This window comes from Onthophagus taurus, chromosome 8 (genome assembly GCF_036711975.1).
Source record: "Onthophagus taurus isolate NC chromosome 8, IU_Otau_3.0, whole genome shotgun sequence".
Classification (NCBI taxonomy): domain Eukaryota; kingdom Metazoa; phylum Arthropoda; class Insecta; order Coleoptera; family Scarabaeidae; genus Onthophagus; species Onthophagus taurus.
The window spans coordinates 2,706,067-2,732,774 of record NC_091973.1 but is presented as its reverse complement, the minus strand read 5'-3'; the positions used below and the strand labels follow the sequence as shown (position 1 = coordinate 2,732,774).

The 26,708-nt window shown below is 29.2% G+C and overlaps 4 protein-coding genes across 6 annotated transcripts; 2 read left to right on the top strand and 2 right to left on the bottom strand.

Moving 5' to 3' along the window:
* Positions 1–505: 505 nt before the first annotated feature.
* LOC111425159 (Mon2 homolog, regulator of endosome-to-Golgi trafficking) lies at positions 506–8,822 on the bottom strand. 2 transcript variants are annotated; one of them, XM_023058958.2, is made up of 12 exons: positions 8,300–8,822; positions 8,090–8,221; positions 7,844–8,026; positions 6,171–6,375; positions 4,955–5,569; positions 4,767–4,905; positions 4,175–4,716; positions 3,367–4,123; positions 2,906–3,068; positions 1,474–2,855; positions 918–1,417; positions 506–870 (listed from the first exon to the last, which is right to left on the bottom strand). In XM_023058958.2, the coding sequence occupies exons 1-12, from the start codon at positions 8,417–8,419 to the stop codon at positions 695–697; spliced, it is 4,914 nt and encodes a 1,637-aa protein (XP_022914726.2). In that variant the 5' UTR covers positions 8,420–8,822; the 3' UTR covers positions 506–694. The 2 variants fall into 2 exon arrangements, with proteins under 2 accessions (XP_022914726.2, XP_022914727.2); XM_023058959.2 differs by having other exon boundaries at positions 506–867; positions 8,300–8,821.
* A 1,676-nt stretch (positions 8,823–10,498) lies between these two features.
* LOC111425583 (TNF superfamily member 12 eiger) lies at positions 10,499–14,160 on the top strand. The gene is made up of 4 exons (XM_023059703.2): positions 10,499–10,791; positions 11,047–11,085; positions 13,100–13,314; positions 13,366–14,160. Exons 1-4 carry the CDS (start codon positions 10,609–10,611, stop codon positions 14,015–14,017), a joined length of 1,089 nt encoding a protein of 362 aa, XP_022915471.1. The 5' UTR covers positions 10,499–10,608; the 3' UTR covers positions 14,018–14,160.
* A 6,308-nt stretch (positions 14,161–20,468) lies between these two features.
* On the top strand, positions 20,469–23,227 carry LOC111425569 (oxysterol-binding protein-related protein 1). Its single transcript, XM_023059683.2, has 8 exons — positions 20,469–20,557; positions 20,955–21,096; positions 21,148–21,624; positions 21,677–21,874; positions 21,927–22,131; positions 22,183–22,314; positions 22,358–22,575; positions 22,704–23,227. The coding sequence occupies exons 2-8, from the start codon at positions 21,077–21,079 to the stop codon at positions 22,804–22,806; spliced, it is 1,353 nt and encodes a 450-aa protein (XP_022915451.1). The 5' UTR covers positions 20,469–20,557; positions 20,955–21,076; the 3' UTR covers positions 22,807–23,227.
* A 2,084-nt stretch (positions 23,228–25,311) lies between these two features.
* Positions 25,312–26,652, bottom strand: LOC111425556 (PRA1 family protein 3-like). 2 transcript variants are annotated; one of them, XM_023059657.2, is made up of 4 exons: positions 26,634–26,652; positions 26,357–26,580; positions 26,076–26,293; positions 25,312–26,007 (listed from the first exon to the last, which is right to left on the bottom strand). In XM_023059657.2, the coding sequence occupies exons 2-4, from the start codon at positions 26,551–26,553 to the stop codon at positions 25,871–25,873; spliced, it is 552 nt and encodes a 183-aa protein (XP_022915425.1). In that variant the 5' UTR covers positions 26,554–26,580; positions 26,634–26,652; the 3' UTR covers positions 25,312–25,870. The 2 variants fall into 2 exon arrangements, with proteins under 2 accessions (XP_022915425.1, XP_022915424.1); XM_023059656.2 differs by lacking the exon at positions 26,634–26,652 and having other exon boundaries at positions 26,357–26,627.
* Between the last annotated feature and the right edge of the window lie 56 nt (positions 26,653–26,708).

The window sequence follows — 26,708 nt, the reverse complement described above, 5'->3', positions numbered from 1 at the left end:
CCTTTATTTGCTTTGTTTTGTAAATATGAATAAAACAATATAAAAAGATATAGTAACTGTAAAATTTATTAATTAAAAACAAATCACATGGAAAGTACAATGAAATAATGCATAAACGTGAGTAATAATAATAATAATTAATAGATCGCACTACACTTATCATGAAAAAATGATTAATTTTGGTCGTTTTAAATGAGTTATATTAGAGATCGAAGACCATAAATTTCAAACAAGGTAGACTTATTGTATTGTTTATGATATTTGGGGCGGCCGACGTCTTCGAAGTCGGCCGAGGTTGTTTTTCTTTACCTGCTTGAAATTTGTGGAAGAAATAATCTCGGCCGACTTCGAAGACGTCGGCCGCCCCAAATATCTTGTGATATAGAAAGCATCCCAAGTATCTTGTGATACCTCCTATATCACGAATAATACTTGGGTCGGCCGAGATAATTTCATTCCTTTATTTGCTTTGTTTTGTAAATATGAATAAAACAATATAAAAAGATATAGTAACTGTAAAATTTATTAATTAAAAACAAATCACATGGAAAGTACAATGAAATAATGCATAAACGTGAGTAATAATAATAATAATTAATAGATCGCACTACACCTGGCAGCAATCTAGTTTAAATCTGATACGATAACGTTTATTTACGTGCGAATATTAAAAGAAAACAATGACACGTGTACGTTACGTAACGGAGTCTTTAACCCCGTTTGACACAACTTTACTGGGGGGTTGTAATAAATCACAGAATTGTAAAAGAGCCTCGCGTAAAGGCCTGGATACTTGAGGTGACGTAGTAGTAGTACATTCCACTAAATACGGATAGATGTTTATTAATTGTTCCCAAGATGCCATATCTTCTAGAAAAAAAAAATTATATACAAAGAAAAAAATTTTTTATTTATACCTTTTCCTATTGAAGCTTTCTTCATTGAAATAATCAACGTAGTGACGGCTTTTAATACAAAAGAAACCTCGGATAAGCGATATCGAGGTAAAGGACATTTTCCGCTGTGTTTTTCATCGTCAACGAATTTTTTCAAAACCTCTTGAAAACGATGTAGCAATGCTGTTACGGCTAATCTCCCGGCGACTCCCGTACTATTTTCATCAGCAGTCATTACTAAAGCTTGACTATCGTCATCAATCAGCGAGAATTGTAAAAGCGTTTCAAAACAAGTCTTAGCAAATTCTTCGCGAAGAGTTAACTCAGTCTCGGAATCAATGTTACTATTCGTCGCTGAATGTATGGAACCTTTATTTAATAATACAACCACTTTCAATATGAAATCTTTCGGAATGCTTGATGAATATGGAAGAACTTGTGTACATAATAATTCGATTAGCTGACAATCGGACGTTTCATCTGATACAAATTCATCTAAACCACGATCGCTTGGAGGACAACTATAAAAAAAAATGTTAAATCTATTTTGGTTAATTAAAAATTGAAGTAAATTTACGTTTTTGGAAATAAAAATTCGTTGAGTGTTTCAGCTAATTGTTTCCACATCGAGTGAAACCTATTACCGTTACATCTAGCAACTGGTAATCCAACTTTTAATACAGTTATCAAACTATTAGTGGCCAATTTCCAACTACTGTTCGATATACAATTGTATTTCATTGATAAAGGAACGTGTAAGGCGAGTATCATTTCGTGAAGAATATTGTTGTCGATTATATCAACATTATCGGCTGTTTTTTCATACAATTTCACCGCCATTGTCAGTGCTTTTTCACCAAATGGTATGTAATTCATCACGATCCATTCGGGGGAAATTTTTACATGTTTTGATTCGATTTTGTGTGAAGGCGGGTTGCATATGAATTTGCTAAAAGCAAGGTATTGCTTTAAAATGTCCGCTATCATTTTGTAGTTGTTCCTTGCGAGAGCTTCTTTTTGTATTAGATCGACGGCGTGTAAAACGCCATCGTGTAAAATTGACAAACTAAATTCCGATGTGTTGGCTAATAAATACTGCGAATTGTCACTGTACATTGGTACATTAACAATGTTATTTAAAACCTTACAAAGTTGACGTAAATCATCTATGTTAAAATTAGTTTTAATACACTGAAATATATTAGGAAATATTTGAACTAAAGCCGTTAAATATGCTTGATTTGGAATATAAACATCGTCGTTTATTTCTTTTTCAGACGGTATGTATATTTCAGTTCCTATTTTTAACCAAACTTTCCATCCGACCGTCCAAATATCATCGTTCCCATTCGATTTATTTTCTTTAGTTTGCGATTTATTACCGTATAAAACTTCTTGAAACGATTTTAACGCCGCAAATGAGACTTCGTTGTTCTTACTTAGCGCAGCGTTCTCTATAAATTCTAATAAAATCGACCAAGCCCTAGGAAAATCGCCTAAAGCTTGCAACAATTGCCTTTTTGTATTAAAAACACGCGCAACACCCGATAGTGTTAACACTTGTGTTTCCGCCCATTGTTTTTGTGCTGTATTTCTGGTGTGATGAATCAATATGTTACCACCAGCGTCTACTTTTTCGGAACTGGCCGTTGTTGATAATGTTTTTACCTTTTCAAGTAATGGGAAAAGTACTTGCCAAACAACCGCTTGCCATGTTCCTTGTTTTAACAAATTTCCATGCGCGCTTATCGTCGAAAATAGCGTTTGACCCGCAGATTTTCTTACGGCAGGCCTGGGGTCCACGCATAATTCACCAAGCCTCGCGTACAAACACATCCATAACTTATCAAAACTAGGCATATTAATCGTACCCGGAAATTCAGGCAAAACTGTCGTATCTTCAGTTAACGTTTGACTCAACTTTGCTTGATTTTGATGAAAATAATCGGAAATATTCCACTATAAAGAAACATTAGTCGTTAAAATGATAAAGAGAATTATAGGGTTACCATTAATCCGACTGCAGTTAACGATATATTTAATTCCTGCGTTTGCGATCCAAACTTAGCAACAGTATTTACACAAAGTGGCAAATATCTCCATGGCATCACTGGTAAAAAATCCGTTATTACTAATTGTAAACATTGAAAAGCTATTTTTATTAAATTCTCCCTAAAATCCAACAAAAATAACTCATTCCAATATTTACATCAACGATTTGTTTTATACGCAAAGTCTTAAAACTATGCGTATAAAAATTATTATTTTAATATACAATATTACAGTGCGACCTCGATAATTAATTAATTAGTTTTTTGCTTATCCAGATCACTGCGGTTTTAATTAGTTCGGATTATCGAGGTCACGCTATATTATAATTTCTTTAAATGCATTAATTTCCCAACATAATCTTAGTGATCAAATCAAAACTATGTTGAGAGATTATGCATATAAAGATGACGATACACACCCTTGATGATCTGAAACGGCACCAATAATTCCTAAAACTAAGGACCATCCGTGCGACAAAGTTTCGCCGGCTCCATGTAAAATTTGCAACACACATTCGAGTTGTCTTTGACGAACATCTGCTTGTCGTATGTTGGAAAGTTCAGCCAACGGTCCCAAGAGAAGCGTTTGAAGCTTTTGATTATCACGCAACGGAACGGAGTGTTTGAAATGTAACGCCGCTTTAACCAAGTATGTGATGGCTTCGACTCCCCATTCGCGCATTCGAATGTGGGGATGGTGACAAACTTCCAACAGATGATTAGTTAATGGACACCAAAGGACCTCGATTCTTTTCATGTTTACTAAACCCGTCTCTAATAATTTAGCGACAGCAAATAAAGATGGTTCTCTATTTGTTGACGCTAATTCCATAGCTTCTTGAGATAATTTACACAACGCGTTTATTAAATGATGCAGAGCGACATCGTCTAGGTATTGACTCGATTCGAACAATCTACTTAACATGGCTGATAAAACCGGAAGATCCGCCATTACAGAACTTATAACCGCGCTTGGCTCTATCAAATTCTTTGCTGCTTTTAAACTCCCACCTGTGGACGGTTTTAAACCGAGTATCCACACTAAATGTTGCAATGTGGTCAACACCAAGTGCCAAGATGAACCTAAAATACTCCCATGGCAATGAGCTAGACTTAACAAAGCTCTCATCGCTTGTAAATTTTTTGCCGTTAACATTACAGGTCCTTGAGAAGCACCTAAAACAATTATTTGAATTAAATTGTTTTAAAAATATTTTTTTTAATTACCTGCAGGTACTGCTGAAGTAGGTAATGGAGTTCCAACAGCAACAACTTGTTGCCGATAATCAACTTCCCCATAAGACGTTGTAAATTGACCGGACACATCGCTATCGGATCGTTGCCTCAAATTAATATTCGGTGTTATAGTGTTCAAAATGGTCAAGGCATAATGTGGCGGAAGCGATGCCTTACAAATCGCGGTAATAAATGCATCTCTAGCTGTAGGAAGTTCTAATAACCCGCAAAGCGAGGCGTAAGTTTGCACACATTTTAAAATACTTTCAGTAACCGCTTCATCAGTACTCGCTTCAATTAATGGACTTAACGCAGCCAAAAGCCCGCACCAACTAGAATTAATCAATTGAGTATGAAGCTCTCTATCCGCAGTATTCGGAGTTTGTTGAGGTGGATTATCTTCATCAGGAAGTGGTTGTGGAACTATCGTTATATGAAGTGAACGAACTATTTCTAACAAACAACCGTAAGCTACTGATATACCATATCCATCGGGGATCGTTGGCGGCTCAATTTTATCCAACATTTCCAAACTAAATACATTAAATTAAGATGTATCAAAAAAAGATGTGATGATACATACTATATTGGTTTCGTTTGTCCTGTAGCAAATGTTATGACTATTGGTAGCCAAACATTTCGTGATAAAAAACCTGGTGGTGGGCTAACTCCAGGTCCTGAAGGAAGATTAAATGTTGGGTGCTGACCTTGTGTTATAGGCACTAAAAATAAAATTTTAAAATTTAATCGACGATATCTTTTTATACTCACCACTACTAGTCATATGAATTTGTGGGGCAACAAATAACGATTGGACATACGCTCCCAAAGAATTAACAATATCCTGAAAAATACTAGTTGTGTGTTTTTTAATATCATAACATTCGCAGAATGAATTTAAAAGTTCGGGTTGAACGGTCATTTTGTGTAAGACTTCCAACGCTAGAGATCGTTGCCACGTTGGTTTATCAGGATCCAAAAATTTGACAATTAGTGATAAAAATATTTCGCACTCTGTAACTAAAAGTACGTGGTATCTCTGTATCAAAATAGAAACGACGCGTAAGAGACGCATGCTGATTGGAAAATAAGGCTTATCGAACGGTGTGGCAGATTGTACATTGGCCGGCACGGTGCTTCTGTATTTTATGTTCGGAGAAAATAATTTTATTACTAAAGCGCACACTCTTTCTTTTAATAAAAAACCAAATTCAGCATTTTTAAAAAACACTTTTGAAAATTGAGTCAAAACGGATTCCAGTAATTCCAAACCAAACGTTCGAGTCATTTCCGTCATTCCTATTAACCAATACGGTTGATCGGCGTTTACTAATTGTACTAAATCTTGAAACAGTAAATAGGCATCAGCTGCACATGGTGGTAAACCTAAACAAATATGAAAAATTTTTAATTAATACACTGTTCGAAATAATTCAAAAGCTGTTATGATCTGAACGCATGTGTCTAGCGTAATAAAATTTGGTATGGAAGTAGTACTAAAGTAGTGTAACTTATCCTCAAATGAAACACCTGGAAGGGCGGCTCAGTCAACAATGCGACTACAGAAAAACTCGAAACTCGCTGAATACACTCGTCTACAGTAAACGTTTATGCTCCGCAAATATTATGGATTTAACTTCACGCGTTCAGATTATACAGGTGATTCAAAAAACCGCTGACAGACTTCTAGGGCAGGTAATACATCAAAAATTAGGATGAAGTCTTAATATACATGGGGTCGCAAATGCCTCCTTAACGAGACAATATTTTGAAAAAAGTGCTTTTTATTGCAGATAATGTTTAATTTTAAAGAAACTTTGATCCACTATATCTCGCCAACGAGGCATTTGCGACCCCATGTATATTAAGACTATTCATCTTAATTTTTCATGTATTATCTACTCTAGAAGTCTGTCACCGATTTTTTGAATCACCCTGTATAGGGTGTGCTCGTGAATTATTTCCAACAGTATACTTAAAATTTTACCTTTCGGTGGTACCCCACTCGGAGTTTTTAATTCTTCAAGGTTTACTTGTCTGGGTTGATTCGAATTGTTCGATTTACTAAGTTGTTCATCTTCGGCGACGACGCGTTCGAATACCAAAGAAACTAATTGTCTCACAGTCGCGCCGGCTGTGTTTATTGTCGTTGAATTTTTTGCGAAATGGAGTCGAAAGCAAAGTACCAAAGTCTAATTAAAAATATATCATTAAAAATAAAATTAAATACAGTCTCAGCGGATATCTCTATTATTGTTAAAGATATGATGAAAAATTAGAGTATGTGCTGTGTTCCCTAAATAGTTTGTTAATAGCCCCTCTTCACTATGGCTCATAATGGACCACTTGAATGGTCGCCATGATGGCCACTATTGATGATGGCTAGCGTGTTTGCTTCCACACATAATAATTTTTTTTAAATTTTTGATGAAGATCGACTTTTTATATAAATGTCTTGCCAAGATCGACCGAAGGGTTTAAATAACCTTCCTTTTTTTTGCTCAGAGGCCCAGATATTTCAGATTCATGATTTTTTTTGGCAATCGACGTTATGGTCACCACTGATTTAGAGCTTATAAATAAATAATGGTAATAATTGAGTTCAATCTTGTTATGGATTTAGTCTTTATGGTCCATTACTAAGGTTTTATATGTAAAAAATATTTCCCCATCGCTTTTAGTTTATGAGTTATGATTGAGTTAATTTTCGAAAATCAACAATTTTAATGTTTAATCGATTTAGAGCTTATAAATAAAAAATGGTAATAATTGGGTTCAATCTTGTTATGGATCTAGTCTGTATGGCCCATTACTACGCTTTTATGTATAAAAAGTTTTTCTCCATCGCTTTTAGTTTTTGAGTTATGATTGAGTTAATTTTCGACAATCAACAATTTTGATGTTTAATCGATTTAGAGCTTATAAATAAAAAATGGTAATAATTGGGTTCAATCTTGTTATGGATCTAGTCTTTATGGTCCATTACTAAGGTTTTATGTATAAAAAATAATTCCCCATCGCTTTTAGTTTATGAGTTATAATTGAGTTAATTTTCGAAAATCAACAATTTTGATGTTTAATCGATTTAGAGCTTATAAATAAAAAATAGTAATAATTGGGTTCAATCTTGTTATGGATTTAGTCTTTATGGCCCATTACTAAGGTTTTATGTATAAAAAGTATTTCCCCATCGCTTTTAGTTTTTGAGTTATAATTGAGTTAATTTTCGAAAATCAACAATTTTGATGTTTAATCGATTGAGAGCTTATAAATAAAAAATTGTAATAATTGGGTCCAATCTTGTTATGGATTTAGTCTTTATGGCCCATTACTAAGGTTTTATGTATAAAAAGTATTTCCCCATCGCTTTTAGTTTTTGAGTTATGATTGAGTTAATTTTCGAAAATCAACAATTTTGATGTTTAATCGATTTAGAGCTTTCCCACTGTGTGGACATGCCATTGCGCAGTTAGCTGCAGATAATGGCGCGACTTCTCTCAAAGCCATCCTTTACCATTACTTATGCGATGGCTCGCAGTGGTCCATGATAAGCCATAGTGAAGAAGGGCCATAACAAATTTGATGTTCACTTAAGTGTAGAGCAACATTTTGTTGCAATAATAATTGAGATATTCATTGTGACAAACTGTATAGACATACTTTAGCCAATGTTTCTCCATGCACAACTGTATTAGTTGTAAGCAATAAAGTTACTGATTGTAAAACTTTAACTTCTTCGATTCCAGACTCCATCAAGGTCCATAAAGTATCTGTTATGTATCTGGCACCTTTTGGATCAACTACTTGTTGCTTTATTAATCTTTGAATAATTTGTAAACAACACTATACACCAAAAAAAAAAAAAGGAATTATATTAATTAACAAATAATGAACAAAAAATCTTACTTTAATTATTTTTACATCTTTTGATTCACAGCCTTGAACAAGTGGATACATAACTTGGTTAATAATGTAATATAAAGGTTGTTGAGGTGTTGAATTAGCATTACGAAGTTTCACAATAGCTTCTTCACATGACTATAACCATGAAAATTTTATTTAAAAAACAATAATAATATAAACAAGACTTGTTTACAACAAAAAATAACCATGTACCTCTTTAATTTGGGGATATTTCTTCTTAGTCTCAACTGAGAGCATCTTAAAATCATTTTGTAAAGCTTCAATGAACGCAGGAGGTGCGTCCATCCCAATTGTACCGCTCTCTAAAGCCATTTTAATTAATCATTAAATAATATCAGTAGTTTACAGATGAGGTGGCAGCTGTCAAATGTCAAAATTTAGGTTAACTACTGTTTTCCACGGCTAATACCGGCCGTTTTAATTAATAAAAGGCCTTGTCACTCTAAAAACATTTTGGTTTAGGTACCCAAATGAAAATGTCACTTTTAAACGCCCCCACAAAAAGTCATTAAAACGCTACTATTATTTATAACATTAGAAACCTTGATTATATATTAACACTACACCGAAAACAAGCTATTCTATCACGATTCGATTTGGCTCATTACAAAGTTAGTGTACCGTAAAAGTTGTTGCTCATTAAACGAACTATTAAAGAGTGTTATTTAACATGTATTTACTTCTTTCGTGGTTTGTTATGATTTGACAGCTCGAACTGTCAAACAATGACTTCTATGAATAGATACACGTTTAAAGGTACTCACAAATCCAATAAGTTTTTGTAAGAAGGAGATGTGTTTATATGATTTCGGTAGGAGCGAAAAGGATGGATGTATTAATGAAATATATGATTCGTTTCTTTAATTTATTTATTTTGTAAAGAATTAAATTAATAATACTTCTTTTTTACATTAAACTTTTTTAATTTTATAGTTATATTTTATGTGGTGTCGCGAAAGTTGCATATCTCATTAGATGGGACACAAAAATTGTTAAAGAAAACGACAAATTTATAATACCATATTAAAAAACAAGTTTCGTAAGACACGTTTGAAATGCACGAATTCAAATTTAATAAATGAGTAACAAAAATAAAACAAATTTTGACAATGTAGGGAAAAAGGTATGTAGCAGTTGGTAACACCGTAACACTTGAAAATAGAAATTTGAATTGACAATTAGAAATTGTCAAAACACAAAATGTAAAATAAGAGAAATTGCTCAAAATCCAAAAAATCATATTTTTAAGAATTATGATAAGAATTATTAATTTATTATTAATTACACATGTCATGTGTGTTAAATTGTAGCTTAAAGATTATAGTTTATGATGTGATACACAAATTATTAGATAATTTTAAGAAAACAATTATTAAAGAAGAAATTGTTAAATTTGTATATAAAAAAAAGTAAGAAATTAAAAAAAAATCATATTAACCGTATTTTTGAGAATTATGATATGATATTTGTGGTAAATTGTAGCTTAAAGATTCTAGTTTATGATATGATATAAAAAAGATAAAATATTATTATTGAAATTTCTAAAAAAAAAATAATAAAGAGGAAAGCGTCGAATTAATAAAAAAATATAAAAATATAATAAAATTTTAATATGATGTGTATTATATATATAGAAATTGATAAATATTAATAATTACTAATAATATTAATTTATTTTTTTTTACAAATGTGATATTAATAGAATATTTGCGACTGTAATTTTTGATCAGTCAACAATTTGGAATTCCTCTTAAAATAGCGCATGAAGTAAATTCGTTGGTATTTTATCAAGAAATGTTTTTTAAAAAAATGTTCATTGTCTACCGTTAATGAAACACGGTTTCACTTATTCACATTTTATTGTTAACTCGTTCTCGGTAATTAAAGATTTATTAGAAAAACAAATAAAATTCCTTTTTAATTCATGAAAAAAGCGAAATTCTTATCTTAAAAACTTAAAAATTTTTCTTAGTAAACAAACTTCTGTTAAGGTTATTAAAATATCATTAAAACCACCGTTTCGAATGGTAAATAGATCAACATTCTCAATGCTAAAAAAATTATTCGGTTGACTGTGAGCATGGGGAGCATCTGTGTGATGGGGAAATTGAATAATTTACAGTGTTTATTGAGGGTAATTAAAAGATAACAAGGAGAAACGTTTACAATTGTACAGTTTGGTCGAGTAAACAAAACAAAAAAAACTGATTCTCTATTTTAATGTAATGAAAATATTTATCTTTTATTATTATTTAATGGTTTCGTAAAAACGAATAGATGTTATCGTGAGCTAAAGATTGTAAATAAACAATGTGTTATCTTTATAAATGTCGATGCAACGAAACATTTTTAAGTTGACTATGAACTTATGCCGACCGCCTAACTCGCATCAGTTATATAGATAGTAGAGACTACTACAGTCATACAACAGTTCAGTCCAATATAATTCCATATACGATTTCAAAAGGTTTCAGTTTGAACGTTCGGGTTTAACCGTAAACATGGAATATAAAAAGTTCAGCGATAGCCGATCAAGTATTTTGTGGATAATATCATTGATGATATCAATCATATCGCTCGTATTATGTGGTGGTTTAATGTACAAAATCTACAATTTACAACTACAAATTGTAGAGCTTGATTTAAAACATTTGTATTTACAAAAGGATTTCTTAGAAATATTGGTTTGTATTAAAACATTTTAAACAAAAGATTCGTTGACTAATATCCTGCGATAATAAAAATAACACAAAATAGGGTGAATAATAACAATATTTAAGATTATGGTCACATTTGTCAGAAGTTAGTGATAAGACCGGTTAAGAATTTAAAATGAGTAAACTTTATGGAATCGCGTGCGTCAATTGCAATGTTATTATTAAATTCTATAAATTCTCTATTATTACAAAAAAAATATTTTCTGTCGTTTCATTTTTCAGAAGCAATCCGATGAATTTCAATGGACCACCGGCACGTCAGTAAGTAAATTTTGGAACGCTATTTTTAACCACGCGACCTTAAAAGCAATAGCTATAATAAATTTCATTCAAAATACAAGCACATTTCAAAATTTCTATTTAAAGGAAATCGTTGAAAAAACTGTATTTTTCAGAATTATGATGTGATATGTGTGTTAAATTGAAGCTTTAAGATTCTATTTTATGATGTGATATAAAAAAGATAAAGTAATATTATTGAAATTTCCAGAAAAAGTATAAGAGGAAATTTTTAAATTTATTTTTAAAAATTAAAATAAAGTATTACTAAAATGTAATGAGTCTCATTACAGCACCCGTTTGAGTACTGTAATAGCTTTCATTATCATCGCAAATTACAAAAATTAAGTATACGAAATTTTCAAAAAATCATATTTTTAGGAATTATGATATGATATGTGTGTTAAATTGTAGCTAAAGGTTCTAGTTTATGATGTGATACAAAGGATTAGATAATATTATTGAAATTTGAAGGAAAAAATTATTAAAGAAGAATTTATCAAAAATAATAAGAAATTTTCAAAAAATCATATTAACCGTATTTTTGAGAATTATGATATGATATTTGTGGTAAATTGTAGCTTAAAGGTTCTAATTTATGATATGATATAAGAAACATAATAATATTATTGAAATTTCAAGCTATAATAAATTTTATTCAAAACACAAACATTGCAAAATTTCTATTTAATGGAAATCGTTGAAAAAACTGTATTTTTCAGAATTGTGATATGATATGTGTGTTAAATTGAAGCTTAAAGGTTCTAGTTTATGATATGATATAAAAAAGATGAAGTAATATTATTGAAATTTCCAGAAAAAAATTAATAAAGAGGAACTTTTAAATTTATTTTTAAGAATTAAAATAAAGTATTACTAAAATCTCTTTACAGCATCGGATGCTGTAATGAGTCTCATTACAGCACCCGTTTGAGTACTGTAATAGCTTTCATTATCGTCGCGAATTACAAAAATTAAGTATACGAAATTTTCAAAAACTCATATTTTTAGGAATTATGATATGATATGTGTGTTAAATTATAGCTTAAAGGTTCTAGTTTATGATGTGATAGAAAGGATTAGATAATATTATTGAAATTTGAAGGAAAAAATTATTAAAGAAGAATTTATCAAAAATAATAAGAAATTTTCAAAAAATCATATTAACCGTATTTTTGAGAATTATGATATGATATTTGTGGTAAATTGTAGCTTAAAGGTTCTAATTTCTGATATGATATAAGAAACATAAGGACATATTATTGAAATTTCTAGCTACAATAAATTTTATCCAAAACACAAACATTGCAAAATTTCTATTTAATGGAAATCGTTGAAAAAACTGTATTTTTTAGAATTGTGATATGATATATGTGTTAAATTGAAGCTTAAAGGTTCTAGTTTATGATATGATATAAAAAAGATAAAGTAATATTATTGAAGTTTCCAGAAAAAAATTAATAAAGAGGAAATTGTCAAATTTATAAATTAAAAATTTTAATAAATTTTCAAAAAATCAGATTTTTAAGAATAATGATATGATATATGTGTTAAATTGAAGCTTAAAGGTTCTAGTTTATGATATGATATAAAAAAGATGATGTAACATTATTGAAATTTCCAGTAAAGAATTATTAAAAAGGGAAGTGTTAAATTTATAAATGAAAAATATTAAAAATTTTCTAAAAAAAAATTATGATATGATATGTGTGTTAAATTGAAGCTTAAAGATTCTAGTTTGTGATATAAAATAAAAAGTATTAGATAATATTATTGAAATTTTTAGGAAAAAATTATTAAAGACGAAGCTGTAGAAAATCAATTTTATTAAGATATTAATTTAAATATTTGGGTAATTTTTAGAATATGTAATAACTTAGTTATTTCTCCTTAACTATATTATATATAGTTATTATTAAATTAAATCTAATTTTATCCAATTTTATATATTGTTTACTACACATAAATTATTTATTAATTAATTTTAATATTTTAGGACGATTATCAATATGATTACGAAAACGACTCCGAATACTCAGAGTTACAATTTAAACCAATCGAACAGAACTCGACAGAAAACAAAGAACAATTATTAAACAGCGACAATCAAAGAATTAAATTGCGATTAAAACGTGAGTTATTAAGAAGAACCTTCGATGGAGTTCCTGTTAATTCAGAATCATACGAAGATGCGAAAAAAAATAAATCAAGGTAATTAAAGGATAAACAAGAAATTTAAAATTTATAAAATTTTATTTGTAGTAAAACTGCTCCAACATCCCCTGGAACGTACGTTAGGCAATCAAGAGTGATGCGTGTTGAAGACAAATCAAAAGTTTTTAGAAGATTAATTAAAAAGCCGATTTTAAAATCAGCCGATTTGGTGCTTGAAGACGATCAAAATCGCCAAATTCGTCGTAAACACCGTCAAAGACGCGTTGATTCGGGTGAAAGATATTCAAAATTGAAACCTGCGATCCATTTAAGTGGGGATGTGTATGTGTCAAATGGTTTGGCGCATCACGAAGCTGAACATTACAAGAATTGGTCGAGAGAGTCTTGGGTTAAAGCGTTAGGTATGGATCAATATTTTCTCCTTGAAAACGGTTATTTGAAAATATCCGAACCTGGATTGTATTTGATTTATGCTCAAGTTTTGTATTTTGACGAACACGACACTAACGGTTTTTACGTTTATAAAAATGATGAGATTATTCTTCAATGTACAACAACATCGCATTCGACTCATCACGTCCGGAAATCCAATACTTGTTATACGGCTGGTATTAATCATTTGAATGAAGGCGATCGTCTTCGTGTACACGATATCGAATCTTATCGATACTCTATATTTAGACCAGGAAAATCATTTTTCGGCGCTATTAAGTTAAGCGATGTTAGAAAAGTACATTAAAATTTATTCGAAAATAATTATTTTATTGCTTATTTATACGCTTAAACGTTCTTTTATAATTTTTTTAACAAACATGCTTTTTTACCGTTTTCGTTTGCCTTTAATCATTGTATATATATAAAAATAAAGATTTTATTGTCAAATTTACTCGTTTTGTGTTAAACAAAAAAAAATTTTTCACAAAATCATATCGGCTGTGTTTTTAAGAATTATGATATGATGTATATGTTAAATTAAAGCTTAATGATGCTATGATAAAAAAATATTAGATAATATTATTGAAAAAATGTATACATCAAAATTAATAAGAAATTTTCAAAAAATCATATCAACTATATTTTTGATAATTATGATATGATACATGTGTTAAATTAAAGCTTAAAAATTCTATTTTATGATGTGATATAAAAACTATTAGCTAATATTATTGAAATTTCGAGAAAACAGTTATTAAAGATTAAGGTAATGTGTTAAACAAAAAAAAGAAGGGTGGAAAACATGAAAAACATCTCAAAAGTGCAGCCGCATTGGTTTTCGCTGCTTTAATTTAACACATACAGTTAAATTAAAGCTTAAAGATGCTATGATATAAAAAATATTAGATAATATTATTGAAATTTCCAGAAAAAAATTGTCCAGAAAAAATTTACACATCAAAATTAATAAGAAATTTTCAAAAAATCATATCAACTATATTTTTGATAATTATGATATGATACATGTGTTAAATTAAAGCTTAAAAATTCTATTTTATGATGTGATATAAAAACTATTAGCTAATATTATTGAAATTTCGAGAAAACAGTTATTAAAGATTAAGGTAATGTGTTAACAAAAAAAAGAAGGGTGGAAAATATGAAAAACATCTCAAACGCGCAGCCGCATTGGTTTTCGCTGCTTTAATTTAACACATACAGTTAAATTAAAGCTTAAAGATGCTATGATATAAAAAATATTAGATAATATTATTGAAATTTCCAGAAAAAAATTGTCCAGAAAAAATTTACACATCAAAATTAATAAGAAATTTTCAAAAAATCATATCAACTATATTTTTGATAATTATGATATGATACATGTGTTAAATTAAAGTTTAAAAATTCTATTTTATGATGTGATATAAAAACTATTAGCTAATATTATTGAAATTTCCAGAAAAAAATTGTCCAGAAAAAATTTACACATCAAAATTAATAAGAAATTTTCAAAAAATCATATCAACTATATTTTTGATAATTATGATATGATACATGTGTTAAATTAAAGCTTAAAAATTCTATTTTATGATGTGATATAAAAACTATTAGCTAATATTATTGAAATTTTGAGAAAAAAGTTATTAAAGATTAAGGTAATGTGTTAACAAAAAAAGAAGGGTGGAAAATATGAAAAACATCTCAAAAGTGCAGCCGCATTGGTTTTCGCTGCTTTAATTTAACACATACAGTTAAATTAAAGCTTAAAGATGCTATGATATAAAAAATATTAGATAATATTATTGAAATTTCCAGAAAAAAATTGTCCAGAAAAAATTTGTACATCAAAATTAATAAGAAATTTTCAAAAAATCATATCAACTATATTTTTGATAATTATGATATGATACATGTGTTAAATTAAAGCTTAAAAATTCTATTTTATGATGTGATATAAAAACTATTAGCTAATATTATTGAAATTTCGAGAAAACAGTTATTAAAGATTAAGGTAATGTGTTAAACAAAAAAAAAGAAGGGTGGAAAATATGAAAAACATCTCAAAAGCGCAGCCGCATTGGTTTTCGCTGCTTTAATTTAACACATACAGTTAAATTAAAGCTTAAAGATGCTATGATATAAAAAATATTAGATAATATTATTGAAATTTCCAGAAAAAAATTGTCCAGAAAAAATTTACACATCAAAATTAATAAGAAATTTTCAAAAAATCATATCAACTATATTTTTGATAATTATGATATGATACATGTGTTAAATTAAAGCTTAAAAATTCTATTTTATCATGTGATATAAAAACTATTAGCTAATATTATTGAAATTTCCAGAAAAAAATTGTCCAGAAAAAATTTACACATCAAAATTAATAAGAAATTTTCAAAAAATCATATCAACTATATTTTTGATAATTATGATATGATACATGTGTTAAATTAAAGCTTAAAAATTCTATTTTATGATGTGATATAAAAACTATTAGCTAATATTATTGAAATTTCGAGAAAAAACTTATTAAAGATTAAGGTAATGTGTTAAACAACAAAAAAAAAAGGGTGGAAAATATGAAAAACATCTCAAAAGCGCAGCCGCATTGGTTTTCGCTGCTTTAATTTAACACATACAGTTAAATTAAAGCTTAAAGATGCTATGATATAAAAAATATTAGATAATATTATTGAAATTTCCAGAAAAAAATTGTCCAGAAAAAATTTACACATCAAAATTAATAAGAAATTTTCAAAAAATCATATCAACTATATTTTTGATAATTATGATATGATACATGTGTTAAATTAAAGCTTAAAAATTCTATTTTATCATGTGATATAAAAACTATTAGCTAATATTATTGAAATTTCCAGAAAAAAATTGTCCAGAAAAAATTTACACATCAAAATTAATAAGAAATTTTCAAAAAATCATATCAACTATATTTTTGATAATTATGATATGATACATGTGTTAAATTAAAGCTTAAAAATTCTATTTTATGATGTGATATAAAAACTATTAGCTAATATTATTGAAATTTTGAAAAAAAAGTTATTAAAGATTAAGGTAATGTGTTAAACAAAAAAAAAGAAGGGTGGAAAATATGAAAAACATCTCAAAAGTGCAGCCGCATTTCTTTTCGCTGCTTTAATTTAACACATACAGTTAAATTAAAGCTTAAAGATGCTATGATATAAAAAATATTAGATAATATTATTGAAATTTCCAGAAAAAAATTGTCCAGAAAAAATTTACACATCAAAATTAATAAGAAATTTTCAAAAAATCATATCAACTATATTTTTGATAATTATGATATGATACATGTGTTAAATTAAAGTTTAAAAATTCTATTTTATGATGTGATATAAAAACTATTAGCTAATATTATTGAAATTTCCAGAAAAAAATTGTCCAGAAAAAATTTACACATCAAAATTAATAAGAAATTTTCAAAAAATCATATCAACTATATTTTTGATAATTATGATATGATACATGTGTTAAATTAAAGCTTAAAAATTCTATTTTATGATGTGATATAAAAACTATTAGCTAATATTATTGAAATTTCGAGAAAAAAGTTATTAAAGATTAAGGTAATGTGTTAACAAAAAAAAAGAAGGGTGGAAAATATGAAAAACATCTCAAAAGTGCAGCCGCATTGGTTTTCGCTGCTTTAATTTAACACATACAGTTAAATTAAAGCTTAAAGATGCTATGATATAAAAAATATTAGATAATATTATTGAAATTTCCAGAAAAAAATTGTCCAGAAAAAATTTACACATCAAAATTAATAAGAAATTTTCAAAAAATCATATCAACTATGTTTTTGATAATTACGATATGATACTTGTGTTAAATTAAAGCTTAAAAATTCTATTTTATGATGTGATATAAAAACTATTAGCTAATATTATTGAAATTTCGAGAAAAAAGTTATTAAAGATTAAGGTAATGTGTTAACAAAAAAAAAGAAGGGTGGAAAATATGAAAAACATCTCAAAAGTGCAGCCGCATTGGTTTTCGCTGCTTTAATTTAACACATACAGTTAAATTAAAGCTTAAAGATGCTATGATATAAAAAATATTAGATAATATTATTGAAATTTCCAGAAAAAAATTGTCCAGAAAAAATTTACACATCAAAATTAATAAGAAATTTTCAAAAAATCATATCAACTATATTTTTGATAATTATGATATGATACATGTGTTAAATTAAAGCTTAAAAATTCTATTTTATGATGTGATATAAAAACTATTAGCTAATATTATTGAAATTTCGAGAAAAAAGTTATTAAAGATTAAGGTAATGTGTTAACAAAAAAAAGAAGGGTGGAAAATATGAAAAACATCTCAAAAGTGCAGCCGCATTGGTTTTCGCTGCTTTAATTTAACACATACAGTTAAATTAAAGCTTAAAGATGCTATGATATAAAAAATATTAGATAATATTATTGAAATTTCCAGAAAAAAATTGTCCAGAAAAAATTTACACATCAAAATTAATAAGAAATTTTCAAAAAATCATATCAACTATGTTTTTGATAATTACGATATGATACTTGTGTTAAATTAAAGCTTAAAAATTCTATTTTATGATGTGATATAAAAACTATTAGCTAATATTATTGAAATTTCGAGAAAAAAGTTATTAAAGATTAAGGTAATGTGTTAACAAAAAAAAAGAAGGGTGGAAAATATGAAAAACATCTCAAAAGTGCAGCCGCATTGGTTTTCGCTGCTTTAATTTAACACATACAGTTAAATTAAAGCTTAAAGATGCTATGATATAAAAAATATTAGATAATATTATTGAAATTTCCAGAAAAAAATTGTCCAGAAAAAATTTACACATCAAAATTAATAAGAAATTTTCAAAAAATCATATCAACTATGTTTTTGATAATTACGATATGATACTTGTGTTAAATTAAAGCTTAAAAATTCTATTTTATGATGTGATATAAAAACTATTAGCTAATATTATTGAAATTTCGAGAAAACAGTTATTAAAGATTAAGGTAATGTGTTAAACAACAAAAAGAAGGGTGGAAAATATGAAAAACATCGCAAAAGCGCAGCCACATTGCTTTTCGCTGCTTTAATTTAACACATACAGTTAAATTAAAGCTTAAAGATGCTATGATATAAAAAATATTAGATAATATTATTGAAATTTCCAGAAAAAAATTGTCCAGAAAAAATTTGTACATCAAAATTAATAAGAAATTTTCAAAAAATCATATCAACTATATTTTTGATAATTATGATATGATACATGTGTTAAATTAAAGCTTAAAAATTCTATTTTATGATGTGATATAAAAATTATTAGCTAATATTATTGAAATTTCGAGAAAAAACTTATTGAAGATTAAGGTAATGTGTTAAACAAAAAAAAAGAAGGGTGGAAAATATGAAAAACATCTCAAAAGCGCAGCCGCATTGGTTTTCGCTGCTTTAATTTAACACATACAGTTAAATTAAAGCTTAAAGATGCTATGATATAAAAAATATTAGATAATATTATTGAAATTTCCAGAAAAAAATTGTCCAGAAAAAATTTACACATCAAAATTAATAAGAAATTTTCAAAAAATCATATCAACTATATTTTTGATAATTATGATATGATACATGTGTTAAATTAAAGCTTAAAAATTCTATTTTATGATGTGATATAAAAACTATTAGCTAATATTATTGAAATTTCGAGAAAACAGTTATTAAAGATTAAGGTAATGTGTTAAACAAAAAAAAAGAAGGGTGGAAAATATGAAAAACATTTCAAACGCGCAGCCGCATTGGTTTTCGCTGCTTTAATTTAACACATACAGTTAAATTAAAGCTTAAAGATGCTATGATATAAAAAATATTAGATAATATTATTGAAATTTATAGAAAAAAATTGTCCAGAAAAAATTTACACATCAAAATTAATAAGAAATTTTCAAAAAATCATATCAACTATATTTTTGATAATTATTATATGATACATGTGTTAAATTAAAACTTAAAAATTCTATTTTATGATGTGATATAAAAACTATTAGCTAATATTATTGAAATTTCCAGAAAAAAATTGTCCAGAAAAAATTTACACATCAAAATTAATAAGAAATTTTCAAAAAATCATATCAACTATATTTTTGATAATTATGATATGATACATGTGTTAAATTAAAGCTTAAAAATTCTATTTTATCATGTGATATAAAAACTATTAGCTAATATTATTGAAATTTCGAGAAAAAACTTATTAAAGATTAAGGTAATGTGTTAAACAAAAAAAAAGAAGGGTGGAAAACATGAAAAACATCTCAAAAGTGCAGCCGCATTGGTTTTCGCTGCTTTAATTTAACACATACAGTTAAATTAAAGCTTAAAGATGCTATGATATAAAAAATATTAGATAATATTATTGAAATTTCCAGAAAAAAATTGTCCAGAAAAAATTTACACATCAAAATTAATAAGAAATTTTCAAAAAATCATATCAACTATATTTTTGATAATTATGATATGATACATGTGTTAAATTAAAGCTTAAAAATTCTATTTTATGATGTGATATAAAAACTATTAGTTAATATTATTGAAATTTCGAGAAAATACTTATTAAAGATTAAGGTAATGTGTTAAACAAAAACAAAAAAGAAGGGTGGAAAATATGAAAAACATCTCAAAAGCGCAGCCGCATTGGTTTTCGCTGGTCGTTTTAGGCGACCCAGTAGTTAGTTGAAATGTCGAACGTTGAGCTGCGTATTGATTCAAAGCTTGGTGATTTTGCAAAGTGTTGAAAGAAGAACGAAGCCAACGCAAAGTAAGTGAAAATAAGAAATATTAAAAAATTTGAATCGTGTTGCATAAATTGTTTGTTAATATTTAATTTTTAAGTATATGTGGGAGAGTTAAAGTTAGCAAATCAATACTACGACTAGCTGGTTCTACAAGTGGGTTCTATTTCATTGTAAATTAAAAAGTTTAAAAATTAATATTTTTTACAACCTAATTACAAAATACATCAAACTTATAATAACGACGTCAATCAAATTTTCCACTATTGTGTGCGATTTATCAAATTTTAGAATCTTATACAACCATTGTTGCGATATTTTAACACGCGATTGTTCCTCGACATTCGATACTAAATAAACAACTATATCACTATTTCAATGAAACAATATTTCTTAAAAATTTTACTTCCTTTTATATTTTAGGCAATGAATGGTTATGCGCATACCTAAAGAACAATACAAAAATTTAATATAAAAACCACTTGGATGTACCGAACAAGTTCAGTTTCATTTGGAAGGGTTCTTTTGAGCAGAGGTTTTAAAATATGGCAGGAAATAATCATAGGTAAATCATGTTGAATTTAATGTTTTATGTATTTAATTTGATTTTTCTTAGGCTTGTTTTACCAGTACCAATGTATCACAGCGATTACAACATTTGGTCAGTTTTAAAAAATTGCATAGGAAAAGAATTAAGCAAAATAACAATGCCCGTCGTATTCAACGAACCATTGAGCTTCCTCCAACGGATTGCGGAGTACATGGAATATTCCCACCTTCTAAGAGTTGCTTCCGAACAACAAGATCCCATTGCAAGAATGCAATACGTAGCCGGTTTCGCCGTGAGTGCTTTGGCATCGAATTGGGAACGCCTCGGAAAGCCGTTTAATCCCCTATTGGGCGAAACGTATGAGTTGCAAAGAGAAGAGTTCAAGATAATTTGCGAACAAGTCAGTCATCATCCCCCAGTATCGGCTTTCCACGCGGAAAGCAAAGATTGGATTTTTCATGGATCAATACACCCCAAGTTGAAGTTTTGGGGGAAAAGTGTTGAGATTCAACCGAAAGGAACCGTTACAGTTGAATTTCCAAAGTCAATATTATCAATTTTTAACATATAACGAATTTAATAACTAAAATTTTAGATGGAACGAAGCTTACACTTGGACGAACGTTCAATGTTGCGTCCATAACATAATAGTAGGAAAACTTTGGATGGAGCAATACGGAAACATGGAAATAACCAATCATTCAAACGGTCTTAAAGCATGTTTAACTTTTAAACCCGCTGGGGTGCACTCAAAAGACATCCATAAAGTTGAAGGATACATCCAGGATAAATCGTAAATAATAATAAAATTATTCCAACAAGAATTAATTAATTAATATTTCCAGCAAACAAAAATTGTATTTCATTTACGGAAAATGGACCGAATTTCTAAAATGCGTCGATTACCCTTCGTACGAAGATTACACAAAAGAATCCCTTCAAAAAGGAAAAAGAGAATCAAAAAGCCCCAACGAGTCGCCATCGCACACCCCCAAAAAAGTTTTGCAAAAACTAAACAGCTTAAAAGTTAGCCCGTTTAAAAATGCAGAGGTAAAATAAAATTTCAAAAATAATACTAAACTTAAAATAATCGCTTTTTAGAGTGTAGATGATGTTCCTCCTTACGAATACCCCGAAGGTGAATTGCCCAAAACCGAATCAACTTACTCTTTAGATGTACCAAATTCATTCGAAATTTGGAAAGTTACTCCTCGTCCACTTCAAAGCGCCGATGTAAGTAGAAAATGATGTTAAACGATTTAAATCGTATTTTTAGTATTATCAATTTACCGAATTTGCGATGTCGCTCAACGAGCTTGATTTGGGCATGGATGGTACAATATGCCGCACGGATTCCCGTTTCCGCCCGGATATAAGAAAATTGGAACAGGGAGACATCGACGGTGCAGCCATCGAAAAAACACGATTAGAGGAAAAACAACGAGACGCTAGCAAACAACGGAAAACTAAAAAAACCAACGATTGGGTGCCAAGGTTAATTACATTTTTTATACAAGTCATGTTAATTGAAACTTTGAGCAATATTTACCAACAAATTTAATAATAAAGAAAAATTTAATAACATTTTTGTTAAATTAATATTAATAAATCATTTTTTTTAGATGGTTCCAAGCAGGTACAAATCCTTATAGTAAACAAGATGATTGGCTTTATAATGGGAATTATTGGAAAAGACAGTACACAACTGATTTGGATATATTTTAAAAAGGACAATGAAAATTAGAATAATGGCTGCTATGATATTTTTCTAGGAAATTTTAGGGAAGCGGTGCCAATGCGAAACGCACGCACTAAAAACCTATATATCCAAACGCAATACGAGTAAAATGTGTTTTACCGAAGTAAATGTAGCAAATAAATAGTTATGTAAATAAACAAACATGAATAAGTTTCGTGCCGCTGGCAAAAAAACAAAAAAAATTGTTTTGTACCGGTACTGAAACGATTCGTTAAAAAAAATATAAACAAATATATAGATAATAGATCATTTAGCTATAATTAGTTACAATACAAGAAGACCCATAACCTGTCAAGTCTAATTTTTAAGAGATGTATATGCATTGTTGCTTGCTGTATACAATATGTATGTTGTGTTGAATTAGGAAATATATTTCGTTAATTACAATCTGAGTATTTTCTTTAAATGCCTCAATAAATAACTAAACCCCAAATTCAACTGCCATAACTAATATTACACCTTTAAGATCATGCTCAGAATCCAGAGCGTTACTATTAATAAACTGGAAAACTACAAATTAATCTTATTTTCGAATTTGTCTCGATATTTATGCATCTGAGAGCAAAAGTGAAATAAAGAATAAAATTTGCTACAAATTTTGTTTTCTTAACCTATTTGAAATTTATGAAAGAAATAAACTTAGCCGACTTCGAAGACGTCGGCCGAGATTATTTCTTTCACAAATTTCAAATAGGATAAAAAAATAGGACTTATTAATATATGAAAGAAATAATGTCGGCCGCTCTAGGTACTGTTTATGATACTTGAGGCGGCCGACGTCTTCGAAGTCGGCCGAGGTTATCTCCTATATCACGAACAATACTTAGGACGGCCGACGTCTGCGAAGTCGGCCGAGATTATCTCCTATATCACGAACAATACTCAGGGCGAGATTATTTCTTCCACAAATTTCAAATAGAATAGACTTATTAATTTATGGACAAAATCATCTCGGCCGACTTCGAAGACGTCGGCCGCCCCAAGTATTGGTCATGATACTTGGGGTGGCCGACGTCTGCGAAGTCGGCCGAGATTATCTTCTATATCACGAACAATACTCAGGGCGGGATTATTTCTTCCACAAATTTCAAATAGAATAGACTTATTAATTTATGGACAAAATCATCTCGGCCGACTTCGAAGACGTCGGCCGCCCCAAGTATTGGTCATGATACTTGGGGTGGCCGACGTCTTCGAAGTCGGCCAAGATTGTTAAAATAAGAAATTATTTATGGCACCCCATGGAAGCCCTAAGTATTATTCGTGATATAAGAAATAACCTCGGCCGACTTCGAAGACGTCGGCCGCCCCAAGTACCATGATCAATACAATATGTCTAATCCGCTTGAAATTTATGTACAAAATAATCTCGGCCGACTTCGAAGACGTCGGCCGCCCCAAGTACCATGATCAATACAATAAGTCTAATCTGCTTGAAATTTATGTACAAAATAATCTCGGCCGACTTCGAAGACGTCGGTCGCCCTAAGTATTGTTATACCATTAATGTCTTGTGCAACTTGTGATTTAAGAGAAAAAAATAATTTGAATCAAAAAACATTTTATTGTAATAATACATAATAACGCGTATTCAATTTAAATACAATAAAAGACTAGAGTATATATTTCACAAATAGATAAATATAACGTAAGCATACAATAAAAAAATCCTAAAACGCTTAAATAGGTAACAAATATATAAAAAAATAGATATATTTTTCAAGTTAAGTAGAGTTGAAAGTGTAAGGTATATTATTGTATAAATATAAATTCAACTTGGGAGAAAGAAATAAACTCGGCCGACTTCAAAGACGTTGGCCGCCCCAAGTGTCATGATCAATACTTAGGGCGGCCGACGTCTTCGAAGTCGGCCGAGATTATTTCTTTCACAAATTTCAAATAGGATAAAAAAAATAGGACTTATTAATATATGAAAGAAATAATGTCGGCCGCTCTAGATACTGTTTATGATACTTGAGGCGGCCGACGTCTTCGAAGTCGGCCGAGGTTATCTCCTATATCACCAACAATACTTAGGACGGCCGACGTCTGCGAAGTCGGCCGAGATTATCTCCTATATCACGAACAATACTCAGGGCGGGATTATTTCTTTCACAAATTTCAAATAGAATAGACTTATTAATTTATGGACAAAATCATCTCGGCCGACTTCGAAGACGTCGGCCGCCCCAAGTATTGGTCATGATACTTGGGGTGGCCGACGTCTTCGAAGTCGGCCAAGATTGTTAAAATAAGAAATTATTTATGACACCCCATGGAAGCCCTAAGTATTATTCGTGATATAAGAAATAACCTCGGCCGACTTCGAAGACGTCGGCCGCCCTAAGTACCATGATCAATACAATAAGTCTAATCTGCTTGAAATTTATGTACAAAATAATCTCGGACGCCCTAAGTATTGTTATACCATTAATGTCTTGTGCAACTTGTGATTTAAGAGAAAAAAATAATTTGAATCAAAAAACATTTTATTGTAATAATACATAATAACGCGTATTCAATTTAAATACAATAAAAGACTAGAGTATATATTTCACAAATAGATAAATATAACGTAAGCATACAATAAAAAAATCCTAAAACGCTTAAATAGGTAACAAATATATAAAAAAATAGATATATTTTTCAAGTTAAGTAGAGTTGAAAGTGTAAGGTATATTATTGTATAAATATAAATTCAACTTGGGAGAACGCGTGTTTGGAGATGAATTAAATTTACCATATCGATCTATTTTTTTAAAATAGAAGATATTAAATCCTTATGATCTAAAAATCTATCTTGAATTTATGCCTTCCCAAGTTTACAACAAAATTTTAATAACTATTTTAAGACTTGAAAGAGTATAGTTTTATTCTTACTATGTAACAAAATATATAAGCTTTCAAGTACACAGCTCTTATTTATTTTAATCAATATCCAAATTTACTGTACGGTAACTGTTGTGAGTGAGGCACCTTCGCCACATTATCTTGAGCTGCCTCATAAAGTTTCGTAATTTACACTTCCAGTCAAAATACATCTGTGCGAAGTCCAAGTTCCTTAAGAAAAAATCCCATTGGAGTTTGAGTAAGCTTGTAATTTTCTGCTTGGTTCACCAATTTATTCTTTACACTTCTCAAACGTAAAGAAGAATGAATGAATATAGCTACAAATTCATTTAAACAAATTTCAATAAAATTATAATCAAGATTTTAAGTGATTTCAATTTCTTACCTGAGAATGGAAATAAAATACCAATAAAGAACACCACAATAGAATCAAGCATGTTCATGACAAGATAAATTCCACCTAGAACAAACAATATTGAAACAATAGGGTGGTTCTTTTTGAAATCACTCGCCATGGGGTTTTCGTTGGTGGTGTACCAGAATATGAGAATCAAAATGGTAATGGTAGCGAGACCATATACCATTTTAACAGGATGTAAAGCCCTATATATCAAAAAAATTAATTTAATTAATATATAATAATAAAAAGAAAAATGTTATTATTACCCGATTATAGCGAATACCAAAAGAGACATGAGAAAATAATTGGATTGGTAATAGAGCAAATTATTCGTCACTCTATAACCCCATTTATCAAGATCTTTGAAGTTCGGCAATTGAAACCGGGCTGATTCCAACACAAAATCGCCCAGCGTTCGCAAAGGAGCAAATTCCATACCATTATCTTTCGTTGGCTTGAACATTTTACCAAAAATCTTCACAGCTTTCGTCTAGAAACTTCGCTATCACAAACCACACTGACCAGAATCCAGAATTAACTCACATCGCAAGAAAATAACCTTCAAGCGCCCAGTTCTTATGCAACCAACATTTCAGGAACATAAGAAATGATATCATC

Excerpts from the sequence above, each read along its gene's own strand:
- LOC111425583 (XM_023059703.2), top strand. The coding sequence starts at position 10,609 with ATGGAATATAAAAAGTTCAGCGATAGCCGATCAAGTATTTTGTGGATA. Across the intron at positions 11,086-13,099 it reads AATGGACCACCGGCACGTCA|GACGATTATCAATATGATTA; the intron begins GTAAGTAAATTT and ends TTAATATTTTAG. Across the intron at positions 13,315-13,365 it reads GCGAAAAAAAATAAATCAAG|TAAAACTGCTCCAACATCCC; the intron begins GTAATTAAAGGA and ends TTTTATTTGTAG.
- LOC111425556 (XM_023059657.2), bottom strand. The coding sequence starts at position 26,553 with ATGTTCAAGCCAACGAAAGATAATGGTATGGAATTTGCTCCTTTGCGA. Across the intron at positions 26,294-26,356 it reads TTGGTATTCGCTATAATCGG|GGCTTTACATCCTGTTAAAA; the intron begins GTAATAATAACA and ends TTTGATATATAG. Across the intron at positions 26,008-26,075 it reads TATTTTATTTCCATTCTCAG|CTATATTCATTCATTCTTCT; the intron begins GTAAGAAATTGA and ends ATGAATTTGTAG.
- LOC111425159 (XM_023058958.2), bottom strand. The coding sequence starts at position 8,419 with ATGGCTTTAGAGAGCGGTACAATTGGGATGGACGCACCTCCTGCGTTC. Across the intron at positions 6,376-7,843 it reads ATGGAGAAACATTGGCTAAA|ACTTTGGTACTTTGCTTTCG; the intron begins GTATGTCTATAC and ends ATTTTTAATTAG. Across the intron at positions 871-917 it reads GAAAGCTTCAATAGGAAAAG|AAGATATGGCATCTTGGGAA; the intron begins GTATAAATAAAA and ends TTTTTTTTCTAG.
- LOC111425569 (XM_023059683.2), top strand. The coding sequence starts at position 21,077 with ATGGCAGGAAATAATCATAG. Across the intron at positions 21,625-21,676 it reads GTTACAGTTGAATTTCCAAA|ATGGAACGAAGCTTACACTT; the intron begins GTCAATATTATC and ends CTAAAATTTTAG. Across the intron at positions 22,576-22,703 it reads ACCAACGATTGGGTGCCAAG|ATGGTTCCAAGCAGGTACAA; the intron begins GTTAATTACATT and ends CATTTTTTTTAG.